The 26,063-nt window shown below is 46.9% G+C and overlaps 3 protein-coding genes across 10 annotated transcripts in view; 2 read left to right on the forward strand and 1 right to left on the reverse strand.

Moving 5' to 3' along the window:
* The window catches only part of SLC37A2 (solute carrier family 37 member 2), a 38,320-nt gene extending 32,411 nt beyond the window's left edge, over positions 1 to 5,909 (forward strand). For 5 of the 6 annotated variants that reach the window (XM_060160697.1, XM_060160694.1, XM_060160693.1 and 2 more), the window contains one exon: positions 634 to 1,216. Coding sequence is in view for 1 of the 6 variants with exons in the window: in XM_060160695.1 (XP_060016678.1) it covers positions 634 to 649 (16 nt within the window). In the remaining 5 variants the exon portion in view is untranslated. Of the gene's footprint in view, positions 1 to 633; positions 1,217 to 5,581 lie in introns of those variants that run through there. The other variant, XR_009542562.1, reaches the window with a different exon arrangement.
* On the reverse strand, positions 5,800 to 22,525 carry TMEM218 (transmembrane protein 218). 2 transcript variants are annotated; one of them, XR_009542563.1, is made up of 5 exons: positions 22,422 to 22,525; positions 13,014 to 13,229; positions 12,064 to 12,166; positions 8,551 to 8,750; positions 5,800 to 7,528 (listed from the first exon to the last, which is right to left on the reverse strand). XR_009542563.1 is itself a non-coding variant. In XM_060160699.1 (4 exons), exons 2-4 carry the CDS (start codon positions 13,121 to 13,123, stop codon positions 8,616 to 8,618), a joined length of 348 nt encoding a protein of 115 aa, XP_060016682.1. In that variant the 5' UTR covers positions 13,124 to 13,229; positions 22,424 to 22,440; the 3' UTR covers positions 5,800 to 8,615. The 2 variants fall into 2 exon arrangements, 1 of the variants encoding a protein (XP_060016682.1); XM_060160699.1 differs by having other exon boundaries at positions 5,800 to 8,750; positions 22,424 to 22,440.
* A 1,660-nt stretch (positions 22,526 to 24,185) lies between these two features.
* The window catches only part of PKNOX2 (PBX/knotted 1 homeobox 2), a 305,084-nt gene continuing 303,206 nt past the window's right edge, over positions 24,186 to 26,063 (forward strand). The window contains exon 1 of one of the 2 annotated variants that reach the window (XM_060160705.1): positions 24,186 to 24,299. The gene's annotated coding sequence lies outside the window, so the exon portion shown is untranslated. The remainder of the gene's footprint in view (positions 24,300 to 26,063) is intronic. The other variant, XM_060160702.1, reaches the window with a different exon arrangement.

Consider the following 26,063-nt stretch of genomic DNA (forward strand, 5'->3'; position numbering starts at 1 on the left):
TGGGCATGAGCTGTACTGGCTTCCCTCTCGGCAGCCTTGAGAGGTAGATGTTCTCACTTAGAGGTGAGAGAACAGACGCTCGGAGCTCATGGAGCGTACCTCAGGCCTTTAGCTAGTCCCAGCAGAGCCTGAGTTTGACCCCAGGTGTGCGGGCTTGGCTTCTCTCTGCATCCTCAGCGGGTCCTTCTCTGAGGAAGGCCTGTGTGGGAGAAGCAGAGTCACCTGCTTGGGCAGAGGGAGCCTGGGGCTTGAAACCAGAAATGCTGGACCATCCTGACTTCTCTGCTCACCTGCTTCTGTAGAGCCTCGAGCACCTTCTCTGAATGTCCGCGTCCTTGTGTGTCAAATGGGGATGCTCGTTTCTAACTACCTGGTAGGGCTGATCTCAGGCTGCGACAAGCTGGGTATGCGGTACTGCTTTGCAGAGTGGTCAGACGCGGTACAGGCATTGTAAGGCTTTTCACCTTATTCTGGCTTGGTGTTCCCTGCTTGCTGAAGAGGTGACAGGAGCCCTAATGATAGCGAACGGGATGAAAGGCAATTATTAAGGGACCCTCGGGACCTGCCTTCCCCGTCCCCACCGTTGGGGACGTCCTCACTTTCTCTCCCATTGCCTCTCTGCTCCTCACGCAGGTATAGAGAAATGTGAGGACCCGATCGCAGCAGAAACTTGGAGGGCCCTCGCCGGGTCCCACAGTGCACCCCCCCAGGAGGCCGAGGCAAAGCCTCCGGGCCCAGCACCAGCCAGCGCAGCCCACGAGGCTTCCACGGGCTAGGAGACTCTCCACCGGAAGGGGACCACCAAGCTTGAGGCCACGGAAGACTCAAGGGCCTTGTTGGAGGACGGAGGGGACGCAAAGTGCCCACTGAACTAAGGCACCTTGAGACCAAGAAATGAGGGGGCAGCTCCATGCGATCAAGACCAGTTTAGTATAGGGTCACTTACGGGGTGGGTTGGGGCTCGGGCTCAGGTGGACGGCGGTCTGGGAGCGCTCCACACCACCTGGGGGCCGTCAGGACAGTTTTATAGTTAACCTGGGGCAGGGGGGCGGGTACTGGGAAACAGGACATGCATTCTTAAGATTTATGAATGGGTAACTAGTCTCGTGGCTGCCGGGAATACGTCAGGGGAGGTTTTCATCATTGTTTGGGGACTAACAGAGCATAGAGGCTGCCTGGTCCTAAAGATTATTAAACAATATCTATTAACTACAAAGCCCTTGATGACAGAGAAGTGATTTACCACACAGTATACGGTCCTGGCTAGGGGGGCGGAAGGAGAGGAGGAACTGTAAAGGCCCCGAAGGCGTCAGTTGCACCGACAGCGATAAAGGCCTGAGCTCTGGAGGCCGCCAGTGGAAGGGATCAGGGCTAAGCAGTGTCTGCGTTTTGGTACAAGAAGGGATATGCTCAGACTCCTGCTTGTTCCGATTCCAAGTCAGAAGGCAGAGGTTCAGCAGGGCCGAGGCCTGGAAAAAGCGTGTCTGTCCTTCTCACGCTAAACGTGAACCTCTGTCATCAGCCTGTACCTAGAAGTGGCTATTTCAGAGCCACCCGGCCTCTCTTTGTCCCTTTGTCCACAAGCCAGTTTTCTCTGTGTTTCCCCACGTTGGCACTCCTCCATCTACCCTCCATTTGATCCTGTTTCTAACTCCTGACCCATTCTGATTAAAGCATTATTGCTGTATCCTCCAGGGCAGGACTAGGGAGAGAGGGGAGGTGTCACTCCCGACTGTGAGGGCCCCTTGCCTGCTCTCATCCCAGCCCTCTGTGTCCCCAGGGAAGATGGCTTGTCAGGGCAGTGCTGCTGTAGGGGAAGGGTGGGGCAGAGGGCATGACCAAAGTACCAGTCACGTTATTAAATATTTTGATAATGAAATGCCAGTGGTTACCGAGTGCTCACTGTTTGCCAGCTGTGCTCTAGGAATGGAGTAGGTAGTGGACACAGAAAAAGGACTGACACCCTAAGCACAGGCACGGGGGTGACGTGACTGGCAAGGTGGGAGGGTGCTGCTGGCTTCGTTCAGGCAGCTGTTACGTGTGCAGCTCGCAGCCCCCTGCAGCTGGCCCCAAACCCTTGGGTCTGCCAGCGCTTGGCATTTCTGTCTGCCTTCTGAAGCTGCCCATTAAGCCCCGATATAGATGTCGCCAGCTGTGCCTGTGCTCGTCCTGTCAGGGCTCATGTGGGCGGCTAGGGCAGCGTCCCAGGGCCACAGGGTGGTGTGCTGGGGAGCTGACAACTGGCGTTCCCAGAGGACGCAGTCGTGAGGACACTGGGAGCCGCGGGCGAGCCTGTGGGCAGTTCATGGGCGGGATACAAATCCCTCCACGCTGAGACAGGTTATACACACGCCAATGGTGACAAATAGCAAGTCTCAAAGTGCCGGAGACCCACTCTGGCTTTAAAAGCAGGAGTCAGTTGGGATGTCTAAGTCCTCAGGCCCCCAGGTCGGAGCTGCAGCTCAGGTTCAAGAATGCGTCTCTCAAGATCAGGTTTACCTGGGGCTTCCCTGGTGGCGCAGTGCTTAAGAATCCGACTGCCATTGCAGGGCATGTGGGTTCGAGCCCTGGTCTGGGAAGATCCCACATGCCACGGAGCAACTAAGCCTGTGCGCCACGACTGAGCCCGCGTGCCTAGAGCCCGTGCTCCACAACAAGAGAGCTCATGCACTGCAATGAAGAGTAGCCCCCCGCTCACCGCAACTAGAGAAAGCCTGCGCGCAGCAACAAAGACCCAACGCAGCCAAAAATAAATAAAACAAAACAAAAAGATCAGGTTTACCTGCCAGCAGCACTCAGGGAAGCCACTAGATGGCGCCATCATCCCACGGTAGAGCCCGTGCCCGGGCTCTCTTTCTGCTTCCTGCAGGGAGACAGGCTCCCTCGCCCACCGCTTCTGGGGCAGTGTTGGCAGGGTGTTGTCCCTCCCTGGGCGCTCACTCTGGAGGTCTCCTTCTCAGCCTCACCACTGATGGCTTCGAGCCTTTTCCTCATTAGAAAACAGTAATGACATTACCTCCCTCAGAGGATCGCTATGAATCAGGGAGATAAGTCAGTGTCAATGCACGCCCTGCCCTCAGGGGTTAGTTAGGGGATAAGACAGGAACAGGGAAACGTTTAAACGATGGGAGAAAAAACACCAGGGTGGGTGACTCAAGTTGAGCGACTTCACCGTCCACTCGTCCAGCCTTGAAGGGCCAGGGCTGGCAGGAGGGCAATCCTAGTGGCAATGGAGGAACAAATGTGACCATCCAGAAAGAAGAATGAACAGGAAGGAAGTGAAAACGGACGCGTACCAAGCCCCTAAATGTGTTAGGCCCAGGGGCTGGAAAATAAACAGACATTCTCTGGTGCCGGTGGCTCAGTGTGGCGCTAGGGAGATGCACAGGGCGTGTGGGAGCTTGGGGCCAGCCTCAGAAATGAAAGCTGGGTGTAGGTAGGAGTCCGGGGCCCCGGGCCCTGACATCGGTCCTTGCACACCTGGGTCCCAGGCCCAGGATCCCTGCCCCGCAACCCCTCTCTGCAGCTCTGGGCACTGACTGTCCCTGGAGGCCCAGGACCTGCCCCCTCTCTGGGCCTCAGCACTCACTCGGGGCTAATGCGCGAGCATTACATTAATTAGTTATTCATTTAATTTAACTTCACATTTGGTCTCAATTAAGCTTAAAGTGTGCTTCCTTATAGATGTTACAATAGCACTTGTAATTAAAAAGCAGTATCTCTTTGCATGTCTCCTTTAGAGATCCATTGGGAGGCTGGGCTAGTGAGGGGGTAGGGAGAAGCCAAGAAAAGGAAAGGGGCTCCTGGTGGATCTCAGCACTGGGAGGCGGCCACTATGAGTGAAGTCGGGGGAAGTTATCAACACATCATGGGTGTCGGGTGGGCACCCTGAGAACTGGATAGTGGCACTGGAGCTAATGGGGCAGGTCTCATGCATGAAGGCGTGGGGTACGGAGAGGATGGAAGAGGGAAGGTAGAAGGAGGTAGTCCTTAGAGGCGGAAGAGGGGCCGGATATGCTGGGGTAGGCAGAATAATGCCCCTCCTCCAGAGGGGTCCACAGCCTAGCTGCCAGGACCGGTGAATGCTATCTTACATGGCAACTGAGACCTGGCAGATGTGGTTAAGGACCGCTCCTTACAAATCAGAGGGGGAGGCAAGAGTGTCAGGTATCAGATTAGAAGACGCTGGCTTAGAAATTATTTTTTTTAATTTTTAAATTTAAAATTTTTGTCTGCCACGGAGTGACGTGCCGGGATCTTAGTTCCCTGACCAGAGACTGAACCTGTGTCCTCAGGTTCAGTGAAAGCGGCGAGTCCTAACCACTGGACTGTCAGAAGTTGCTGGCTTTGAAGACGGATGCAGGGCCAAGGATTACGGGCAGCCTCCAGAGCTGGAAAAGACAAGGAAACAGGATTCTCCCCTAGAGCCTCCCAAACCCTGATTTTAACCTCGTGAAACCCATTTTAGATTTCTGGCCTCCAGAACTATGATACATTGGTATTCTTCTAAACTGCTAAGTTTGTGGTAATTTGTTATAGCAGCAATAGGAAACTATTACATGTTCCCAGTGTAAAATGGCGCCAACATCAATATGAAGACAGCAAGAGCAAAGAAATCTGCAAAGGTTTAAAAAAAAAAAAGTGGAGAGGATGGCCATGGAGCATTTGGATACCATGTAGATGCCACATGTGTAACTACCCCAAGTTCCCTGAAGGCAGGACCTGGGCTAAAGGTACACCCTTTACAATATCCAACGTGTGTGAGGAAAACCAGAAAAATGAACTTTCTCATTCCGTCTGTGGTGCCGGGCCCCAGCTTTGATCCTTGCTGTCATTTCTTAGGTCCCAGGAAACTGAGGCAGGAGGGTGTGTGTTGAGCAGGCTGGGAGTGGGGGGACTGGGAAATTTTTTTTTTTCCCTTGAGTAAACAGCAACCAATGTGGTCTGCTAGAGACAGAGATCGAGAAACAAACACACATTCTTGGCTTGTGGCTCTGATTCTTCCACTGGCACCTCTGAAAACCAACCCAAGTATCAAACTTTCTCGGCAGACAGAGCTGAAGAGAGAGCTTGCCGCGTATATCCTTGATACTCAGTCCACAAGCCGCTCCCCTGGTATCTCTAAGCAAAGTCTCACAGCACAGAAACCACCCCCCCACCCCGAAACCAGACGTGATCAGTGAGGCTGTCCCTGAGGTCCACGTGGCTTCTAACTGTGTTGCCCTGGATTCCTGGCCAATTCCTAAGATTCTGGACTTTCCTCTAGATTCAACTGCTTCTCCTTGGTATTCCTTGGTCCCTCCTTTTCCTTTGTTTTCATCTTATGGAGCAACATGATGTAAGGAAGTGAAGAACTGAGGCTGCCTGTGTTCAGGTCCTGAGTCCTGTTTAACCCCTAGCTGAGTGACCTCAAGCAAACCCCTTCACCCCTCTGTGCCTGTTCCCCATCTGTGAAATGGGGGTATTAAGAGCACTTGTTTCACAGGGTTGCTATAAGGATTACATAAGTTAATACTTAAGAAGGCACTTAGAAAAGTGCCTCATACGTGTTTGCTCAATACAATAAAAATTGTGATTTCAGCAAGTGAAGAATAGAATATTCCGAAGTATTGCTTTGGAAATAGAGATGAAAGATTGAACTCCATGGACTACAGCATCCCTTCCAATCCTGAGCTTTTATGCTCCCGCGACGATAATCAGCGCTTCTCCAGACTCATTTCCATGCAGTTCCCATTCCCGTGTCTGGAAACTTGCTCCTATGTAATAAGAGCCAAATACTTGAAGCTTTATGCCAAGAAGTCATGATAAAATGCTTTTTATTTGTACCATAAATGTTAATTAGGAATTCTTTAATGAAACGTTTACATTTTTTGGATACGGGTCAGGGGAATGGTGGGTACACACAGCTAAGAAATAGTGTTAGCCAATGTAAAAATAAGTTGTTCGAAAGCCAAAACGGATCCTTAAAACCATCGGAGAAATGAAATGTCAGGATCCCGATGCAAAGTGTGAGCCTCACTACTAACAAGCTGGGCAACTTTTAAATTTTTATTTATTTATTTATTTTTGGCTGCGTTGGGTCTTTGTTGCTGCGCGCGGGCTTTCTCTAGTTGCGGCGAGCGGGGGCTACTCTTGGTTGCAGTGTGCGAGCTTCTCATTGCAGTGGCTTCTCTTGTTGCGGAGCATGGGCTCTAGGCATGCAGGCTTCAGTAGTTGTGGCATGTGGGCTCAGCAGCTGTGGCTCACGGGCTCTAGAGTGCAGGCTCAGTAGTTGTGGCGCACGGGCTTAGTTGCTCCGCGGCACGTGGGATCTTCCCGGACCAGGGCTCGAAGCCGTGTCCCCTGAATTGGCAGGCGGATTCTTCCTAACCACTGCGCCACCAGGGAAGCCCCTGGGCAACTTTTTAAACCCCTGTATCTCTCTGCCTGTCTCTCATCTGTGAAATAATTGCAGCAGGTTTCTTTACACATGAATAAAAATCAAAGCAAAGCAAAACCCTTCAAGTGCAGCAGCAACAGGATAGAGCTGACAGAAAAGTTGATGTCTTAGAGAACAATCAAGAAATGGATTACTTTATGTTAGAAGAAAAACATTCAAAAATGATTTGGATCCCTTCATCCCAGGATGGAGTGAGGAAGACAGCCTGGATGCCTCAGAGCCTCATTCTGGGGTGGATTTACTCCACCAGGACCGTGCTTCACACCCAGTGGGAGCACAGTCAACGCTGAGTGAGTGCCGACACCTGCTGTGTGCAGCAGGCATGAATGGCAGTGCGTTCCCTAGCAACTGAACAGCGTACAATAACTCTGATGAATTCTTAGATTAAATATCCGATACCATGCATCAGGTAAGAATGTTAGCTTTACTTATGTTTTACCAGTGAGAAATAAAAGGAACTTGTCAAAAAAATTACCAAGTGTGTTCTGCCGGCTCGCGACAGCGCCACCTAGTGGATCAGAGAAACGTCTCCGCTGTGAACGTTGTGGCGTCCTGCTCATGTGGTTTTCGTCAGGATGCAATTTTAAGAGGCTGTGAAATAACCTGTCTTCTTATATAGAAGCCCCGATTCACTCTCCCTCCCCCGCCTCCAGACAGTGGGATCACCACAGTCTCGTGGCCGCGGGATCCCCTCCGGGTGGCACCACCTGCGCTAAGGCCATTGATCAAAGAAGGCTGAATGGGACCCTGAGATGATTTGTTTGTATCTAAGGGATGCCCTCTAAGCCCTGTCCCCAGGAAGGCCGTGAGCACAAGGGCTGCCGTATTAGCCACTGATTATCGGGGTCCCCCATGTAGAACTCAGTGAAATTCATTTTGTGCCCTCCCAGACTTCTACTTCTGATCCCAACCCTGTGAGGGTCGTTTTCAGGGCTGGACATGACTTCGTGGCGTATGAAGGTAGAAGGTGACCCATCATTCGTGTCACCACTGCTGGGAGTTACAGGATCTACAGAAGGCAGGCTGAGCTAAAATACCCTTTGTACGAAGCATATTTTTGCCCTTAACACACAAGCCTGTCATTTACATCTGTGTTAAAAAAAAAAAAAAGATTAGTGTACTACGGGCATTATAGCATGTACTCAATCAAAGTTCTTTTTCCAACTTGTTTTCTGGTTCTTAATTTTAAGCCAGCAATTCCTTCTTCAAATAGCTCTAGGGAGCCAGGATGAGACTTCCAAAATGGAACCAGCCTAGAGCCCCTCTAGTTACTAACAAATTTCACTTGGTCTGGGGGCTTAGGTATAAAGTTATACCTAAGCCTGGGCATATACATTCCTCACCAGCTTTGGAGAAAGAGCTATGAAGATGAAAGAGATGACAGTAACCCCAAATGGACTCTTATGGTAACCAAATAAGGCAACAAAGGCCGCCAAATCCTGGAAGCAAAAGAATCCAGAGAGAGCAGCAGGACACACAACTGGCATTTCCATACCCCGCCTCTAATCCCCGAGTAAACCTGAAATATAGCAATGCGAGGTTTAGAAGGCTGTGGCCAGGAGTTCGAGGTGAAAGCCAGTCCTTCAGCTGCTGTTGCTTGCTTTCTTGGAGCAGCGGGAAGTGACACCGTGGCCTCCGTGGAGCCCGGTGTCGTGATACGCGGAGTGCTCCATAACCGGGGCCTGGATACGTCTCCAGGTCATTACACTGAAATAACCTTTTGAACTTTGATTGTCTTTCTTTCCCAAATGATCTTGACCTCGTAACTAACAATTTTTCATAGTATCAAAAAGGACCAAGTTCTTCCGTCGATTTGACAGCAGAAGCCAAAGTGCCCCTTTTCCCAAAATTCATTTACTGAAGTCTTCATTGAAAACCTACACTAAGCAGATCCCTGTTGCTATTTCCTTTTCAAAAGAGATGGAAAATCTGAGGTACAGGTGCTAAGAAGATGGCAATATCCCTCTTAAGCTGGTGAGAATCTCTCCCTAGGGGCAATTTTGCAACCCTGTTTCTGGAAGCCAGGACTCAAGGGATTTGTCTTAGTGATGAAGAGATGATCCTCCGATCTTTAGGCAGGAAGGCTGTCAAAACAAGACTCCAAACAATACCTTTCTGCTCATCAATGACATCAAAGCGAGGGAGAGAACAGGGTCTTGGTTTTCCTGAAGATGGCTCAGTGGGACCGCAGTGGTTTGGCATAGATTGGCTCCACGATGTGATGGATTAGAACCAAGAAAAGGCTCCCAAGGAAGACAAGAGTGAGGAAAGCCAGCAGGACATAGCGGCCAATGAAAAAGGCATCTACAATCTGGAGAAAGAAACATCAAAAACGAAATTACTGTCACTTCCGCACCCCGGCTGTGCTCATCTGTAATCTCTGATGAATGGGCCCAGAGTCTGTCCATATTTGTAACTTACAGTAACATCCTGCCCTGAGTCTACCCTGCAAATGGATAAGAAAGAACCTTTTTTCAACGTGCTGAGCCAGAAATACAAGATAAAGAGAGGCTTAATGAAGTCCAGGGAACAAATGGCTCCAGTAGGAGGTTCACAAATACTCTGAAGACCCTGGATGAGTCCTTTTCTGTTCTGAAATCAGTTCTCGGAAAGAGTTAATGAGAAGTTTGCTTGCTTGGTCTCTGAAAGGCTCATTAAGTGGCTGTCAACTTTTCATCATGGAGAATTTTAAACATACATAAAGATACGATAGTATAATAAACCCCACACACCCAGGACCCAAGCCCTCACATCATCAACCCATTGCCAACTCAGGAGAGGTCATTTTCAAAATGAAAAGGTGACTAAAACTTTCATCAGAAGAGTTCTGAACCCTAAAATTCGGAACCCAGCATTCCAAGGGTTGGGGGAAACAGTCATTTTCCTGAGATACTGAAACACGACGAGGAGAGATAACTTGCCCCAATTCGTACAGTTGGCTATACTTGAGGCCCCAAAACTGTTGGTCTTTGCTGACATAAACCTATGAGTGGTATTGGCCCTCCCTGCTTGTCTACTGTTCACAGCCAGAGCTCTGTTTTCCGCAGATCCAAATGGTGCTGCTTAAGTCCGGGCAGGAAAAAGCAGTTTAATCTACAGACTTAAGGGAGAAGCAGCACAAACCAAGTGACTGGGGACTTCACAGCTTCCGGAAGATTCCAGAACCCAGCACCTGAAGAGAACCCAAAATACCTGAAGGGCGACTGTGGTTGACAGAACAATGGCCCTAAAATGTCCACATCCTCATCTCCAGAAAGTCCGAATATGTTAAATTACATGACAAAGGAGCATTAAGGTTGTAGATGGAATTGAGGTTGCTAATCAGCTGACCTTAAAATAGGGAGATTGGCCTGAACTGTCCAGTACAGTGGCCCAATGTAATCACAGGGGTCCTTAGAAGTAGTAGAGGGATGCAGGAGAGAAGGTCAGAGAGAAGGATGTGAGGACGGAGGCAGAGTCAGAGAGACGCTACTTTGCTGGCTCTGAAGATGGAGCAAGGGGACTGCAAGCCGAGGGTGGCCTCCGGAAGCAGGAAAGGGCAAGGAAACGTTCTTCCGCAGAACCTCCAGAAAGGAAGACAGCCCTGCCAACCCCTTGATTTTAGCCCAGTGAGGCTGATTTGGGGCTTCTAATCTACGGAACTATATAAGATAGTAAATTTGTGTTGTAAGCCACTAATTTCGTGGTCATTTGTTACAGCAGCAGCAGGTAACTAATACAGTGGCGATACACAAAGCACCTGTCAAGTCCGAGCTCTGCTGTGATCCCTGAGTTCCAAAGACACCAAGAAGGAAAGGGCTGCTCCAGGGATTACCCTGACAGCCGACTTATAACAAAGGCCAGCTTGATGAGATAGCTTTAACATAACCTTGACCCTGGCTCCAGGACTGAACAAGTCTCTCGCGAGCTGCATGTTTGCTGGTTCGACAGGGTTCCCTTTTTAATTAGCCAATTAGCAGGCCTGGGTGAGCAAGGCCCAGGCCATGTATTATTGATACAGTATTGAGCCAAGCTGCTGAAGGAGCTGGTGCTCAAAACCTGAAAATGAGATCCTGCTGGCCATGCTGATGAACATATTTTGCTCAAAGCCCATTCTGCTCTCCTGGGTCTGAAACTCATATGACAGAGGAAAGAGGGATTGATTTCGAAACAGTGTTTACTCTGTGCCCTTCTTCCAATGTTCACATCCACAGCAATCCAGAAATATGCAGCCTTCACCGCTCTCCCCATTTTAGACAGGAAAATCAGGGTGGGAGTCTGTGCCCCAGCTCACACACACAGTCCTGACACAGTCAGAGTTTCCAAATGGTGACCAAAAAAAACCTGGCATGTATGAAAATAATTCCTCAGTTTTGTGTGATAAGTATTATTTCCCTTGGAATTTTCAGAATGAATTTCCTCCCTTTTGCCACGGTCAGTCCTAGATAGAACTGGAAACGTGTGCCAATTTTAGTTCAGGAGTTACATCATTTTGTGTAGTCTAGTGTCTAGTATCAAAATGGTCGCCTCTGCACTTGCTGCGAAGGCCCCTAATATTCTGTGGAGTCCCCAACAATGAAGGTTCTGAAGACAGACCTCAGCTTGAATCCTTGCTCTGCCTCTTCCTATACATGTATGATCTTGGGCAAGTTACCCTAACCCCTTCCAGCCTCGGCATCCTTACCTATGAACTGGGGACACTAACAGCACCTGTGTCATACCACTTAGGGTTGTCCTGAGGTTTAAATGAGAGCTTGTAAACGACAGGCTTAGCACAGGACCTGGCACACAGTGATGCCTTAAAAAACGTTAGCTGTTATCACTGTGACAGCTTAAAAATTAAAACAGAGGAAAGAAGCTGCTCGAAAAAGTAATGGGACACAGGAAGTCAATACTGTGATCAAGATCGTGGGGACCTGAGACCAGCTCTGTATGGCAAAGCCAGAGCCCCAGTCAGGAATGAACCAGAATGGGTGGGGTCTAGGAGAGATGGTAAAAATCCACGTAGACAGGTAGGTGCTGGGAGATGTGGTTCTAGAAACGAGGACCAAAGGGGCCTCGCCAAAGGCTGTTAGTATTAAATGCACCAACCTCTACCACTTCCGCTTTCCAGAGAAGCGCGCCTCCTTCCTCACTGCTCTTCTCTATGGACAGTGCTCGCTCCATGCCACAAGTGGAAAAACGCAAACACACGGAGGTGAAAGAGCATGTCGTTCAGCACCGGAGAGCACTGCCTACGTGCTGCCCGGGATGCGAGTTTCTGAGCCAAGGCCAGCAGGAGTGGGAGCCTCTTACTCAGGACAGGCTCTTCCCGCCTGTCTGCTCGGCTCCGGCCCTCACACCACGAGGTGGCTTCTGGGCTTACGGCTCTTTCCACTTGATGCAAACTGGAGACGAGAACAGATTAGGCAAATAGCTGCCTGGGGGTGTCGAAAGGGGGCATCGGAAGAACTGTCTCTTCCTGGGGGAGGGGGGAGGGGGTTAAAACTCCTTCTGAGCTCCCCCGATCCTGGTTTCAACTTTACAATTTTTCTAACACATTTCGGCCCTCCTGGCATCAGGGACCATGTGGGGCAGGATGGAGGTCCAGAGCAAGAGAAAGAAGAGACACAACTCAGGATGCAAAACAAAACCCATGGTTTTACCTTCATCTCAGCCTCAGGGGCTGGGAATTCACTGGCTCGGGGGAAGAGCAACAGAACCGCCGTGATAATCAGAGCACCGAGGAACACGAAAATGACGGAGAACCTGGGAGTGAAAGACAGAGGGTTAAAAGCACTGTTCAATCTCCTCTCTATTCAGCTAGGCCGGGACTGGCTCTTCCCTGGGCGGATATCCTGTTTCAGTCCATTAACAGGGCCCAGTGTGCTGCCCACACCGCCCAGGGAATTTAGAAATGTTTTCCCCTTCATCCCCAAACCCTTCTTCCCAGACAGGTACCAGCGGGATGCGTTCCTGTTTATTCCTGGGAACTCCAAATTCCTAAGAATGGGAATTGGTAGTTTTCATCTTTGCCTCTGTGCAGTCATGATCAGGAAAAAGCGAAGCAGCTCATCCCCCAAGTGCTGTGTTTTAAACCAGAAAACTTTAGTAAATGATGTAACTTGCTGATTTGTACCTACACTGTCTGGCCAGGGAGTGTGACTCCATGGTGACCTTAGAGTCAGTTTATGGCCTGATTCTTTCTTAAGTCAATGCCAGCCCAAGTCACCTACGACTCTTCAGCGTCCCAGGGCCCAGGTCTGGAGCCTTAGGGGCTGGACCCAGTGCCTGCTGTAAATCTCAACAATTAAGAAACACGCACACATACAACCCCAAGAAACTCAACAGGCACCGAAAGCGGATTCTCTTTCCATCCCCTGTGTCCCCATCTCCTCAACACTGAGAGCTGACAGATACCACTCCCCTTCTCCTCCCACCTCTGCTTCCGAGCATAAATAACGCAGTTAGTCCTTATGATGACGTGAAAATGCAACTCATTCAAACTGCCAGTAATTACAACAATGAGCTTCTAATTCTAAACGTTTCATGAGCATCAGCGATTGCACTTCTAATTGCTTTTACCTGGGACTCCTGCCTGGAGAGAAGGCCTTACCTAGCTATACCTGATGCTCTGGATAGCAGCAGACACAGCAGCAGCACTGACACCCAGAGCAGGGCGAGGATGAACACGCCAGCCCCCACGCCCAGCACGGTGCCAGCCATGCAGTGGGGGGCAGCTGAGAGCTGCAGGCCTGGACCCCCCGGCCCGATGAGCTGTCTGTCCCTGGTGCTGTGGGTACCGCCAGGCTTCCGTGTGCTCCTGGGTTTCCTGGTGGGCGGTCAAACACAGAAAGTCCCAATTCATTCTGGGGAATTTTTGATGATTGCTGTGGTAGGAGGATTCGTCAATACAGGTCTTTGGGAATGTCGAGTCCCTTAATAGGAATTACAAATTTAGAACCCAAACCTTTCTTTTTGCTGAGGACTGAGAAGCTGCTTTCTGCTCCATGTGGGTCATTTCAAATTCGGAATCTGAGTTTGTCTTCCCACAACCCACAAGCTGGATTCTCCCTTGATACAAAACCCTAACCGAGGGCTGTAAAAGGTACCAGGACCTGAGGGCTCCAGGGCACACGAGAAGTCGTAGCTCTCGGGTTAAGTCTGTGGTGCGAGCTGTGACTCAGCAGGCAATCACAAGACAGAACTCCTAATCCTTGCAGAAGAAGAAGAGCCATCACTGTTTCTGAACATTCACTTGTGCTAAGTACCTTACAAATACAGCTCCTTCAATCATGGCAATAAGCTTCTGAGGTAGGAACCATATCCACGTTACAGAAGACGTAACTGAGGTATAATGTGATGGGACAGTATTAACAAACCCGGCGGCTTACGAAAGACAGTTATACTCTCACAGTTCTGGAGGCCAGAATTCTGAAATTAATGTGTCAGCCAGGTCACACTTTTTTCCAAAGGCTCTAAGAGAGAGTTCTTCCTGCCTCTTCCAGCTCCTGGCGGCCCCAGGTGTTCCTTGGCTTGTGGCTGCATCACTGCAATCTCTGCCTCTGTCTTCACGTGGCCTCCCCTGTGTCTCTGTCTTCTTCCTGTCCCATCTCTTATGGGGACACTTGTCATTGGATTTAGTTCCACCCAAATGATCCATCATGATCTCATCTCAAGATCCTTAACTTAATTGCATCTGCAAATAAACCTGTCCCATTCACAGGTTCCAGGGGTTAAGATGTGGACATATCTTTCTTGGGGCCACCATTCAACCCACTCCAGGGTAACACCATATAGTACCTCCCCTGATTTTCCCTTTCAGTATCAGAGGCAAGCCTTAAGCAAACAATTTCCTCCTTAGGCTGATGGTTTTCTTTACCCTAATGGCTTAAATACCACAAAAATGATTACCTATGAGAATTTCTGTTATAAGGATATTGGAAAGTAAGTCCTAAGCATGAACTGCTAACCAACAAAACCCCACATATATTCACTCAACATTTATTTATTTAATTTATTTTTTTGGCCACACGGAGAGGCATGTGGGATCTTAGTTCCCCAACCAGGGATCGAACCCGTGCCCCCTGCATTGGAAGCGTGGGGTGTTAACCACTGGACTGCCAGGGAAGTCCCAGTCAACATTTATTTTGCACCTACCTTGTAGAGCATTGCTACAAGCTGGGGATCACAAGGTAAACAAGACATTTCTTCTGACAGAAGCTTAAGACCTATTGGAGAACACTGTTATGCAGACAACTTTCCATTCTGATCAGTAGGAAAAACAAAGTGCAATGGGAATTGAGATGTGAGAAGGGCTTTACAAAGGAGGTGACTCTGCATGGGCCCATTTGGGAGAGAACCATGGCCAGAGGACAGAGTAAGGGAGAGGTGGGCAGAGAGGCCTGGCAGCAGATGGGCGTGGCCCCCTTGCCCATTCTCCCCTCATTAGACACAGGGGTGTCGGGTGTCCTCAGTAACTCAATATGCCAAGGGTTTTCCCATCTCTGGGTCCTTGTGCCTGCTGTTTCCACTGCCTGGAATGAAGCCCTGACCGCAAAGAAGCCGTCTACCATTTGCAGGGCTGGCTTCTCCTCATGCTTCTGACCCAGCTTTAAACACAGCGTCCTCAGAGCGGTCTTCCCTGACCATCCTAGCTAAAGAAACCCACCTTCACTCTAGTCCCTTCAGAGGGCACTTCGCAAACCGTAGCTCACATTCTGATTTATTGTTCACAGGTTTACTTTCTGTCTCTCCAGCTGGAATAGTAAACTCCAGGAGGGCAGAGACTTTGTATCTTGCTCACTACAGTCTCGCCGGTTCTTTTCTGCAGAGGTTGTAAGTAATAGATATTTGTTGGATGAATACATGAAGCAGTGCTAACAAGCCCACAAAAGTCCAATGAAGGAGTGATGGGATCGTATCTAATTTTAGAGAAAGATGACTGTGGCTTCTGGTCAATATGCTGGACAGAGCTGACACGGGAATTACCCCACACAACAGCAAACACACAGAAAGGCTTAATAAAATAGATGAAAAGAAGTTAATACACAGCGCAGCTTGAAAGCAATAAAGGGAAATCCTTAAGTACTATAAACAAAAATGTAACTCAAAGCCTGGATAGTACGCAGGAGCTGAGCCCAAAGACCTGCAGGGGTCCTGCAACCAGGTGCAAACCTTAGGAGCGGTCCTTTCCTCGACAGGTGAGGCCTCAGACCCATGATACAGAGAACTAGAACTGAGAACAAGGTATAAAAATGGGCTCTGTAAGGGCTCAGCTGTCTTTGAAACAGGGACTAAAAAATTTGATGCTGACGTGGCTGGAAGAAAGCGGGCCAAGTACCTGAGCCCATGGGTGAAAAAAGAACAACCCAAGAGAAATCTGCATCCCAATCCTTCATCACATGCGGGAGAGGGGTTCGGATCACACTAGCACGGAGGTGTGGGAATCCCAAGTAGTAAGAGTAACATGAAAACTACACGAACAGTGAGAAGCCCATGGGATTCCAGCATAGACAAATGGAAACCTCTCTGGAGGGAGGTCAGCATGCAAGGTTCCCACTGGAGTGAGTGTAAAATAGAGGTTTTCAGACCTACAAAGACTGGAATGGAGTTCAGCTCTCATAGATATACTTCACCAAGAAGGAAAATGAACTAAGAAAGAAGGTGTGAGATGTAAGGAGGAAAGGTGAGAAAAATATTAGTAAATACTGACAGTAAAGACTTCTTTAATGATAAGGACTAATTTCTTGATGAGTTAAAAACAAGGAAGAATTAAAATATTTGTCGACAAGTGGAAGGTGAGAAAGGACAGCTCAAAGTTAAATCATTCCATAGTTATTATTTTGCTCTGAGGAGGTGAGAGTTAATGATTTTACCTATAGGCTTTGTTAAGCTAAATATGCATGTTAAACACCAGATAACATAAATAGGATGAATAACTTCCATACTAGTAGAGTGAGAAAAATAAAGGAAGAAAGCAGAAGGCAGAAGTGGAAAGAAACAAAGGAAAATACAGAATAAGACTGTAAAAATAAGCCCAAATATAACAGTAATCATAGTAAATGTAAGCAGATTACACTTGACTATTAAAAGAGATTCTTATATTAGATTTTTTTTTGAACAGCTCTTTATAAAAGCTGTGCAGAAAGCATAATGAGAGAGAGGCTGAAAATAAAGAGAGTGAAAAAGACATACAAAGCAAATACTACCAAAACAAAAAGAGGGGAAAAGGGGAATTGTTCAATGGATACAGAGTTTCAGTTGTGCAAGATGAAAAAGTTCTAGAGATCTGTTACACAACGATGTGAATATACTTAACACTGCTGAACACTCAAAAATGGTTAAGGTAGTAAATTTTATATATGTGTTTTTTACCACAATTACCAAAAAAAAGAAAAAAAACAAAACAAAATACAGTCTGGTAAAGCAATACCAGTATCAAGCAAAACGGAATGTAAAGCTTTAAAAATTATTAATAACGACAGTCACAAAAGGAATAATTTAACAAAAAAATACAACTCAAAACACATGAACCTAAAACAAAGCCTCAAAACATATAAAGCCAAAACTGAATCACCGCAATAAATGGAAAAGCCCACAAAATTTCGTGCAAGATTTTAATATACCTCTCTCAGAAACTGATAGATCAAGCAGCTAAGAATAAACACTTGACAAGGAGGATATACAAATGGCCAACAAATACGTGAAAAGGTGCCCAACTTCATTAGTCATCAGGAAATTGCAAATGAAAACCAAAATGCAGTACCTCTAGACACCTACCAGAACGGCTAAAATGAAAATGACAGATAACACCAAGTGTTGACAAAGATGTGGAGTAACTGGAACCCTCATACCCTGCTGGTGAGTGTCTACCAGTAGACTACCAGTAGTTGTTACTACCGCTTTCGAGACTCCTTGGTAATATCTAATAAAGCTGAATGTCCATGAACCCTAGACCCAGCTCTTCTCTTCCTGGGTGTGTCCCCAACAGACATATACACATAAGTTCACTAAAAGACATGTACAAAAGTTCAACGCAGCCCTATTTGAAATAGTTAAAAACTGAAACAACCTAAATATCCATCAGTCGAATAGATAAAGTGTGGTATTATACATACAATCTCTTCATTCATACAATGGAATAGTAGAAAGCAGCAAAAATGAACAAACTACAACTACACCCAGCAATGTGGGTGTTTCGCAAATATTGAGTGTAAAACGCTAAAGGCAAAAGAGTTCATACCGTATAATTCCACATATATAATGTTTAAAAACAGGTCAAACTAATTTTGGGGTTAGAAGTCAGGAGTGTGGTTCCCTTGTAGAAAGTAGTGACTGGAGGGGGTCTGAAGGGGGTTCTGGGGTGCTTATGAAATTTTGTTTCTTCATCTGGGTGTTGGTTACATGGCTTTGTTAATTCTGTTAAATTGTATCTAGCTGTACACTTCTGATTTGCATATTTTTCGGTATGTGTGTTATACCTTTTTTTTTTTTCCCAAAAAAGTTTACTGCAAAGAAAGTCTGAAGAGATATACCAGACAAATGCAATATATGGGCTTTGTTTGGGTCCTGATTCAAACAAACCAACTATACAAAAACTTTTATGAGATGACTGGGGAAATCTGAACAGTATCTGGATACTTGATGATATTAAGGAATTGCTGTTTAGTTTTTAAATGAAAAATATTGTTTTTTTAAAAATGTGGGGACTTCTCTGGTGGCGCAGTGGTTGGGAATCCACCTGCCAATGCAGGGGACACGGGTTCGAGCCCTGGTCCGGGAAAATCTCACGTGCCATGGAGCAACTAAGCGCATGCACTATAACTACTGAGCTTGCGCTCTAGAGCCTGTGAGCCACAACTACTGAGCCCGCGTACTGCAACTGCTGAGGCCTGCCTGCTGCAACTACTGAAGCCAGTTCGCCTAGAGCTCGTGCTCCGCAACAAGAGAGGCCACTGCAATGAGAAGTCCATGCACCGCAACAAAGAGTAGCCTCCGCTCGCTGCAACTGGAGAAAGCCCACGCACAGCAACGAAGACCCAGTGCAGCCAAAAATTAATAAATAAATTAATTAAAAAATGCGATGGTGTTGTGGTTATATTGCTAAAAGATTATTTCTGATATACAGGTACACACACACATGCACACCAGAGATAAGAGAAATCAATGTCTGGGAACTTTATAATTATTCAGGGGAGAGGAGAAGACGGGGGCTAATATGAAACAAGGCTGGTCATGAGTTAACTGTTGAAGCTGGGTGGCGAATACATGAATGTTTGCTATACTATTTTCTGTACTTGAAACTTTTGCAATAAAAAGATGTGTGTATGAATAAGTATACATGTATAAGTAGGAATAAATCCAACAAAAGATGTGAAGTTTTTTTTTTTTTTTGCGGTACGTGGGCCTCTCACTGTTGTGGCCTCTCACGTTGCGGAGCCCTGGCTCCGGACGCGCAGGCTCAGCGGCCGTGGCTCACGGGCCTAGCCGCTCCGCAGCATGTGGGATCTTCCCAGACCGGGGCACAAACCCGTGTCCCGTGCATCGGCAGGCGGACTCTCAACCACTGTGCCACCAGGGAAGCCCATGAAGATTTTTATAGCAAAAATTATAAAACTTTATTTGAAGATACATATTTTTAAAAGGCCTGAATAGAGAAATAACCCGTGTTCCTGAATGGATGGGATGGTTTAATATTGAAATATCTCAATTTTCCTTAATCTATCAGTTCAATGCAATTCTAACCAAAATCTCAAAGTAATTTTTTGTGGAACTTGAAAACTGATCCTAAATTCATATGGAAAAGCAAAAGCCCAAGAATAGCGAAAACAATTTTGAGAACAGGATGGAAACTTGCCTTTCGTGTTACCAACTGCCGCAAGACACATTATAAAACCAAGGTAATTAAAACAGTGTGATAGTGGCATAAAGACACGTGAGCCAGTGGAATAAAACGGAGAACCCAGAAGCAGATCCATGCATTTATGAGAACTTTGCACAAGACAGAGTTGGCTTTATACTCAGTGGGTAGAGGATTTCATAGATAGTGTTGGGACAAGTGATTATCCAATCAGAAAAGAATAAAACCAGATCTCTACTTTATATCATACGCAGAAGCCAATTTTAAATGGAAAGTAATTCATAATAAAACAGCATATGTTTAAATATACAAATGTTCAGGCTGACTACACTAGAATACATAAGGAAGTAACGCACTCAGATGCTCGCACCTAAACTTAGAATCACCATGAACGCAAAAGCTACAAATGCTGGCTGATGTAGATGTGTTATACGGCAACTCAAATACCACGAGCTGGGCTGCCTTCAGGTACGGGGTTTTCTAGAGTGATGAACAACTCTTGTTAAAAAGTTCCAAACCACAAATAAGTATACTTTCCCCTTGATTTACATTAGAGTGCATTCCCGGAAATTTTACTATATTAAACTGTGCCAAAAAATACATTATGTTTATACAAAAAATGGAGTTAGGTTCTAGGCTCACATTATAAATGAGTATCCTGTGAGACCCTCAAAAGTTGTGCAGGAGGAAGGACAATTCTTTACTACGAGGGGCTGTCCAGTGTACTGCAGGACTTCTAACGTCCCCAGACCTTCTTTGTAAACCCTGGTAGTGTCCCCAAAATCACAATAATAACCAGAGGTGCCCTCACGAATTCCAAAATGACCAAAGGGGCATTACCATCCCCTTAAAGAACCATGGTCCTAGATAAACTCTGGCATAAAGAGACATGTAGAAGGGTGTTCATAATAGCAAAACATCTGAAAAAATCTAAATGTCCATCAGTAAGGGAATGGGTATTATATACTCAGAATGAACACTTAAAATGAATGAACTTGAGCTAGCCTTATTAAAATGAATGTATCTCAAAACAATATTGAGTCTAAAAGCAAGTTGCAAAATGAAGCCCACAGTACTATGCTACTTGTATCTTTAAAATTTTAAAAATACCTAAATAGCAATATACATATAGTTTATGAGCTGCACATATACAGTAAACATAAACATGGGCATAAATGATGGAAAGCAATTTCAGAAGAGCGTTTGTCTCTGGGGAGGGAGGAAGGAAAGAGAATGAGCCCTGCTTAGAATCTGCAGGAATTAGGAGGTACTGACCCCAGTGCAGAAGCTGGCACTGGAGGGCTGCCTGCTGGGGGCCCGAGTGGTGTGTTTAAAGGACAACAGTCGCTATGGACTCTCAAATCACAGAAGCACTCAGGAAAAAGGGTGGAAGGGTGTAATCCCGATACACTGCTCCCCATTTTCTGTCAGCGCGTTAACAGATGATGACACATCGATGGCATTTTGGTAGCGTGACAATTGATTTTTCCCAGACTTGCATTTTATTTCATTAGTAGAGGCATTATCCTAATATTTTAAAATTCAAACCTTATTGAAGTGTTTAAAGTAGAAAAAAAGTGTGCAAGTGACCCCCCGCCCAATTATCTTTGAAGGTTTGGAACAGCTATAAAGGAAAATGAAGAAGAATCTTCCAGAAGGGCAGTTCACTCCTATAACCCACTGTTTCCTTTTTTCTTTCTTAAAGATTTATTTTTTTATTGAGGTAACACTGGTTTATAACATTATATGTTTCATGTGTACAACATTATATTTCCACTTCTATATGCCCTACTGTGTGCTCACCATCAAAAATTTAGTTTCCATCTGTCACCCTACATTTGATCCCCTTTACCCATTTTGCACCCTCCCCACCTCCCCCTCTGATAATCACTACTCTGTTCTCTGGATCTATGTCTTCTTCTTGTTGGGTTTGGTTTGTTCATTTTTGTTTGTTTATTCCGCGTATGAGTGAAATCATATGATATTTGTCTTTCTCCGTCTGATTTAAGCACTGGTAGGGACTTTGAGGATACAAAAGAAATGTGATGTCACTCTTGCCTTAATAGCCTGTGGTTTCTTAACATCAACAGCACATGAAACAATTAGGAAACACTAAAGAAAGATATGACAATGTGCCAAACTTGATTTATAGTTAATTTCCCAAAAAAATACTACTACTACTACATATCTGCAGGAGCACTGTCGTCTTCAGAGCACTTCTTCACTTGTATTATTTGGGGGAAATATTGCTTTGGCTGGAGTTACTGTGGGTCTTCATGGTACAGCTAGAACTAATGCTGGGCCCTGGCATATGGGTAGGAATGGGAAAGGTGAATCAGAAATGGAAGGGGATCCACGGAGAGAAAATAGTTTGAACAAAGAGGGTGAGACAAGATTGGCCACTGAGTATCTGGGGAATAATGTGGAGACTGGCCTCAGCCAGAGCAGAGGCAAATAATGGACAATAACACTGTGTAGACCAACTGTTCAGGACTAGTTCTGGGCCTTTAATATTTGGGGGGAAAGTGTTTAAAAGCTTGAGATTTGGAGTTAACCTTCTTATACTCCTAGTGATCACACTGACTTGAGTTAAATTATAAACTAAGAATAGGGCATGACTGAGGAAGCACGGCAAACTTCTTACGTCTTCCTGAATGGAGATAACGTTTTAGGTTTTCTCTCTCATAAGAAGGAGCCCTCCCCCAAAACCCAACTCTGTCCTCCCTTAACTGGGAGAAGGTATTAGTCTAATTTCCCCCGCCCTGTCGCAGATTCAAACTGGCGACAGGAAAACAGTGCCCACAGATCTTGTCTTCAGAATTTTCGCCCGCTATCTACCAGTAGCTGGGAGAGAGATTAAGGTTTCGGTCACAAGGTATTTCGAATCGGGCACTGACATTTCACTTTCTTAAGAGCATGAGAAATAAAGCATTCCTGCCTTTTCCACCCCCAATTGAGCAATTATTGGCCGCCAGGCCTTGGGTTCAGATCGGCGGTGAGGGTAGCCTGAGAGGTCCCTGCACCGCCATCCGCCCACGCCTTCCTCTAGCCGTCTCAGCCCTATCCCCTGCCATTCTCTCCTCTCCGCGGCCACCTCCACTCATCTCACTTCCACCCCCACCCCCCTCACCTGGCTCCCCATTTCCCGGGTCCCCTACTCACACCTCTCAGTCCGGCCTGTTTCAGCCCACAGGGGGGATTTGGTCTACTCAGGGCGAATCACAAGTGGGCTTTCATCCAGGCAATTCCGGATTGGCTAATCAGCGCCGCTCTTTCAACTCCCAAATTCCCCCTCATTTGCTTACAACCGCCGCGGCTCCAGGCAACGCGGAGCGTGGTGGGTGGGCACGTCGCCCTCCGTTACGCACTCCGATTGGTCGGTGCCTGTTGGTCCTGGAACCGGCCTCATGTTCTATTGGATAGAGACAGTCCTGGCTCCCCACGCTCGCCCCACCCCGTTGTCAATCACACCGTCCCTTAGGTAACCCACGGGACCATTGGTCAGTCTAGCCTGAGGGCGGGTTGTTGGGCGGAAGAGTTGCTTTCCCGGCTTGCCTCGCTGTTACCATGGAGGCAGGACCGCAGCGCTCTGAGGCGGAGAGTCCCGGCCACCCCTTTCCTCCTTTCTAGACCTTAGTGCCTGTTCCGGAGTATAATGGTCTTCACAGTTCCCGACCTACTGGCTCCGGCGGACCGCGGGATTTGGGGGCAAGTAAAATTAGGCCTCAGAGAGGGGGTCAGGCCCAGTCATCAAGGGTCCCTAACAAGCCTCCTGAAGAGAACCGAGTCCGAACCACCTTGTAATAACATCACGTTTTCATTCGTCCTTACCTCGCTTTTTTGTATTTGCCATTATTCTTCCGTTAGCCTTACGACGTACACTGCAGCAAGGATCATTTTACTCACGGGACAGACTGGGGAAGAGGAGCCAGGGTCAAATCAAGTAAATCTCCTGTAGCTACGCCTCCAGGCATCTGGAAATGGTCCATGCTTTTAGCAAACGGCTCTTGCCTAACTGCAAACTAAAACTTGCCATGATTTTGTTCCTTACCATCTTAGAGGTCTCTAATGAATCAGTTTTCATGGAATGTTGGAACTGAAATAGACTTTCGAAATCATGTAGTGTTAATTAAAAAAAAAAAATCTTACCTTGAAAGAGATAAGTTGCTTCTTCTTAAAAATCACATAGTCAGGGGCTTCCCTGGTGGCGCAGTGGTTAAGAATCCGCTTGCCAATGCAGGAGTCAAGGGTTCGAGCCCTGGTCCAGGAAGAGCCCACATGCCATGGAGCAACTAAGCCCGTGCGCCACTCTAGAGCCCACAAGCCACAACTACTGAGCCCACGTGCCACAACTACTGAAGTCCATGTGCCTAGAGCCCATGCTCTGCAGCAAGAGAAGCCACCATAATGAGAAGCCCTCACACTGCAATGAAGAGTAGCCCCCGCTCGCCGCGACTAGAGAAAGCCCCGCACAGCAACGAAGTCCCAACACAGCCAAAAATAAATAAATAATTTATTTTTTAAAAAAATCACATAGTCAGTGGACAAAACTGGTACTAGAACCGTGGTTCCATTGGTCTAATTTTTTTTTTCATTGAAGTGTCTTTTCTCACATGGAGCTTATCTTACTTATGATGGGAACGATGTTATATAATCTGGAGGCAAGGAGAGTTAATCAAAAACTTTCCTGATTTTGATCTCATGTCTCATCCAAATATACTGCACCATAATCAATTTATGGATACTTGGACTTTCATTATTTCAGCCAATATAAGTTGTCTTCTGTCTTCCACTTTTCTCATTTCTCAAAAGGAGTATGGCCATCCTGAAAAACTTTCTCACTTTTATGCGCTTTCTTTAAAAATAATCTTTCTCTTTCAACAAAGGAATTCAGAGGCAGCTGACTTTCTATTCCAGTCTAAGGTTCTTAAGGGAGGTGAAGACAATTAGAAAAGCATAAGACACAGTTTTTACTCTGGAGCCCATGGATGGGCCATACGTGTGGAGAGGGGAGGTGGGTGTCCACAAACCCACCAAAAGGTAAGGTTTATTGTATATGTGCATATGTGGGCTTTTCTGGGGGGATTGGTGGTATCCATGGTTTTCATAAGATTTTGAGTCCATAACCCCAAGATGTGTTCTGGGGAGAAAGCTGCTCAGATGTGTGTGGGGAGACTGGTCTAGGTTCTCAGGTCTGTAAGACTTCAGCAGATAAAGAGAAAAGCTCTTTGCTCGCTTACATCGGCCCACCCAAGTTTTGTGTGTGTGTGTGTGTGTGTGTGTGTGTGTGTGTGTTTTACCTCTTCTGCCACTCATAGAGGTGATAAAAATTCATCAGATTCACATAACCGTTGAACTCAGAGGGTGATGAAATCCCAGTATAATTCTCTCCAAAGAACGTTCTGATTAATAGAAACTGCAGAGGAACTAATTTTATGAAAATAGCAAATGGGATTGTTTTAGCTGAAGCAAGCCGGGAGAGTGAGCGCTGATGCCCAGCGGAAGATGCAAGCAGCCACGTTGTGCAGAGCTGACAGCTCCAATCTGGCCATTTATTTATTAAATGTCTTTCCGCTGTAAATTATTAAGCCTGGATTCTGGGAGATGAGGGAGCTGACAGGATAAGACAATAGAACGGAAAGCAAACCTGGACAGCTTCCTTCAGAACTACTGCAGCACTGTGTCTTGTGAAAACCCCTGCCATCCGGGGTTTGGAGAAGGGGGAGAGTCCCTCTTTGGCGGGACTCAGAAATGGACGAGACAAGTAACGTGCTTTTGATTTCTGATTTTTATTTGCCAGTTCTTACACATCAGAATGTTCTTCAGAGAAAATTCAACCTGTTGGCTCAACAGCTGGGAGCCAGGCATTTTGTCTGTTCTCTGCAAGGGCTGTTTTGCCCAAATAAGGAAGAACTTGGTCAGCTTTACCATTCAGACGTATCAAATGAAATGTTTTAGGGTCCTCAGCCATGAGAAGACTGGGTTCATTTGGCTTATTTGATAGCTGGAAAGGCCTTTCCTGCCGACGAGGCGTTCGAGGGTCTAATTCTTAAACTGAAAAAGAGGAAAAGGCTGGTGAACAGAGAGGGAGTGGAACTTTGATTATGCTCATCATCGAGTGAGAAGCTGGAGTTCTGGTAAATGGGGAGTGGCTGATTTATGTGAATCTCAGGCTTCACTTTTAGACCTCTGTTTTCTAAAGAGTGTAATAGAGGGCAGGAGGCTTCATTTCCTGCCCAGGCCTTGTAGGGCTTGAGTTTCCTCCTGGGTGACATGGGAAGCATTGGAGGATCTTTGCAGAGAGGAGTGACGTGATCTGACTTGTCAAAAATACTGACTGGGTGCCAGTTAGTGTAGTCTGTGGTCAGAACGGGGCCTGATTCCCATAACACGAAGCCACTCACCGGCTTTGGGTGATTCCTCCCCAGGATGTCGAGTGAAAGGGCTCATTTTATTTCTCCTCACCTGTAGGATGGGTGGGATTTCTCTGTTCTTTGTGAAGTCCTCTCCTGGAGAGTGCCAAGGCTGGTGATAAGGTGGAGTTTCAGGTCCCTCTGTCCTCCTACAGACACGGAGGGGGATACAAAGGATCAAACAGCAAGAGAATCTGCTACCACCGGCCCCGCCCTGGGCTGGGTTTGTGATCCAGTAATCCTGTCCGGGGAGCTGGTAGACAGCCGGCTGGCAGGAGAAGGATTCCGTGAGTTCTGATTTCCTCCACTCTGGGGAAGGAGGAGAGGACTGCAGCCCCAGAGGCAGGACACCAGGCAGCTGCTTGGAAGCTGGCTGTGGCAACACGCAGCT

Source organism: Lagenorhynchus albirostris, chromosome 9, assembly GCF_949774975.1.
Source record: "Lagenorhynchus albirostris chromosome 9, mLagAlb1.1, whole genome shotgun sequence".
In the NCBI taxonomy this organism is placed as follows: domain Eukaryota; kingdom Metazoa; phylum Chordata; class Mammalia; order Artiodactyla; family Delphinidae; genus Lagenorhynchus; species Lagenorhynchus albirostris.

Excerpts from the sequence above, each read along its gene's own strand:
- TMEM218 (XM_060160699.1), bottom strand. The coding sequence starts at position 13,123 with ATGGCTGGCACCGTGCTGGGCGTGGGGGCTGGCGTGTTCATCCTCGCC. Across the intron at positions 12,167-13,013 it reads AGAGCATCAGGTATAGCTAG|GTTCTCCGTCATTTTCGTGT; the intron begins GTAAGGCCTTCT and ends TTTCACTCCCAG. Across the intron at positions 8,751-12,063 it reads CCCCTGAGGCTGAGATGAAG|ATTGTAGATGCCTTTTTCAT; the intron begins GTAAAACCATGG and ends TTCTTTCTCCAG.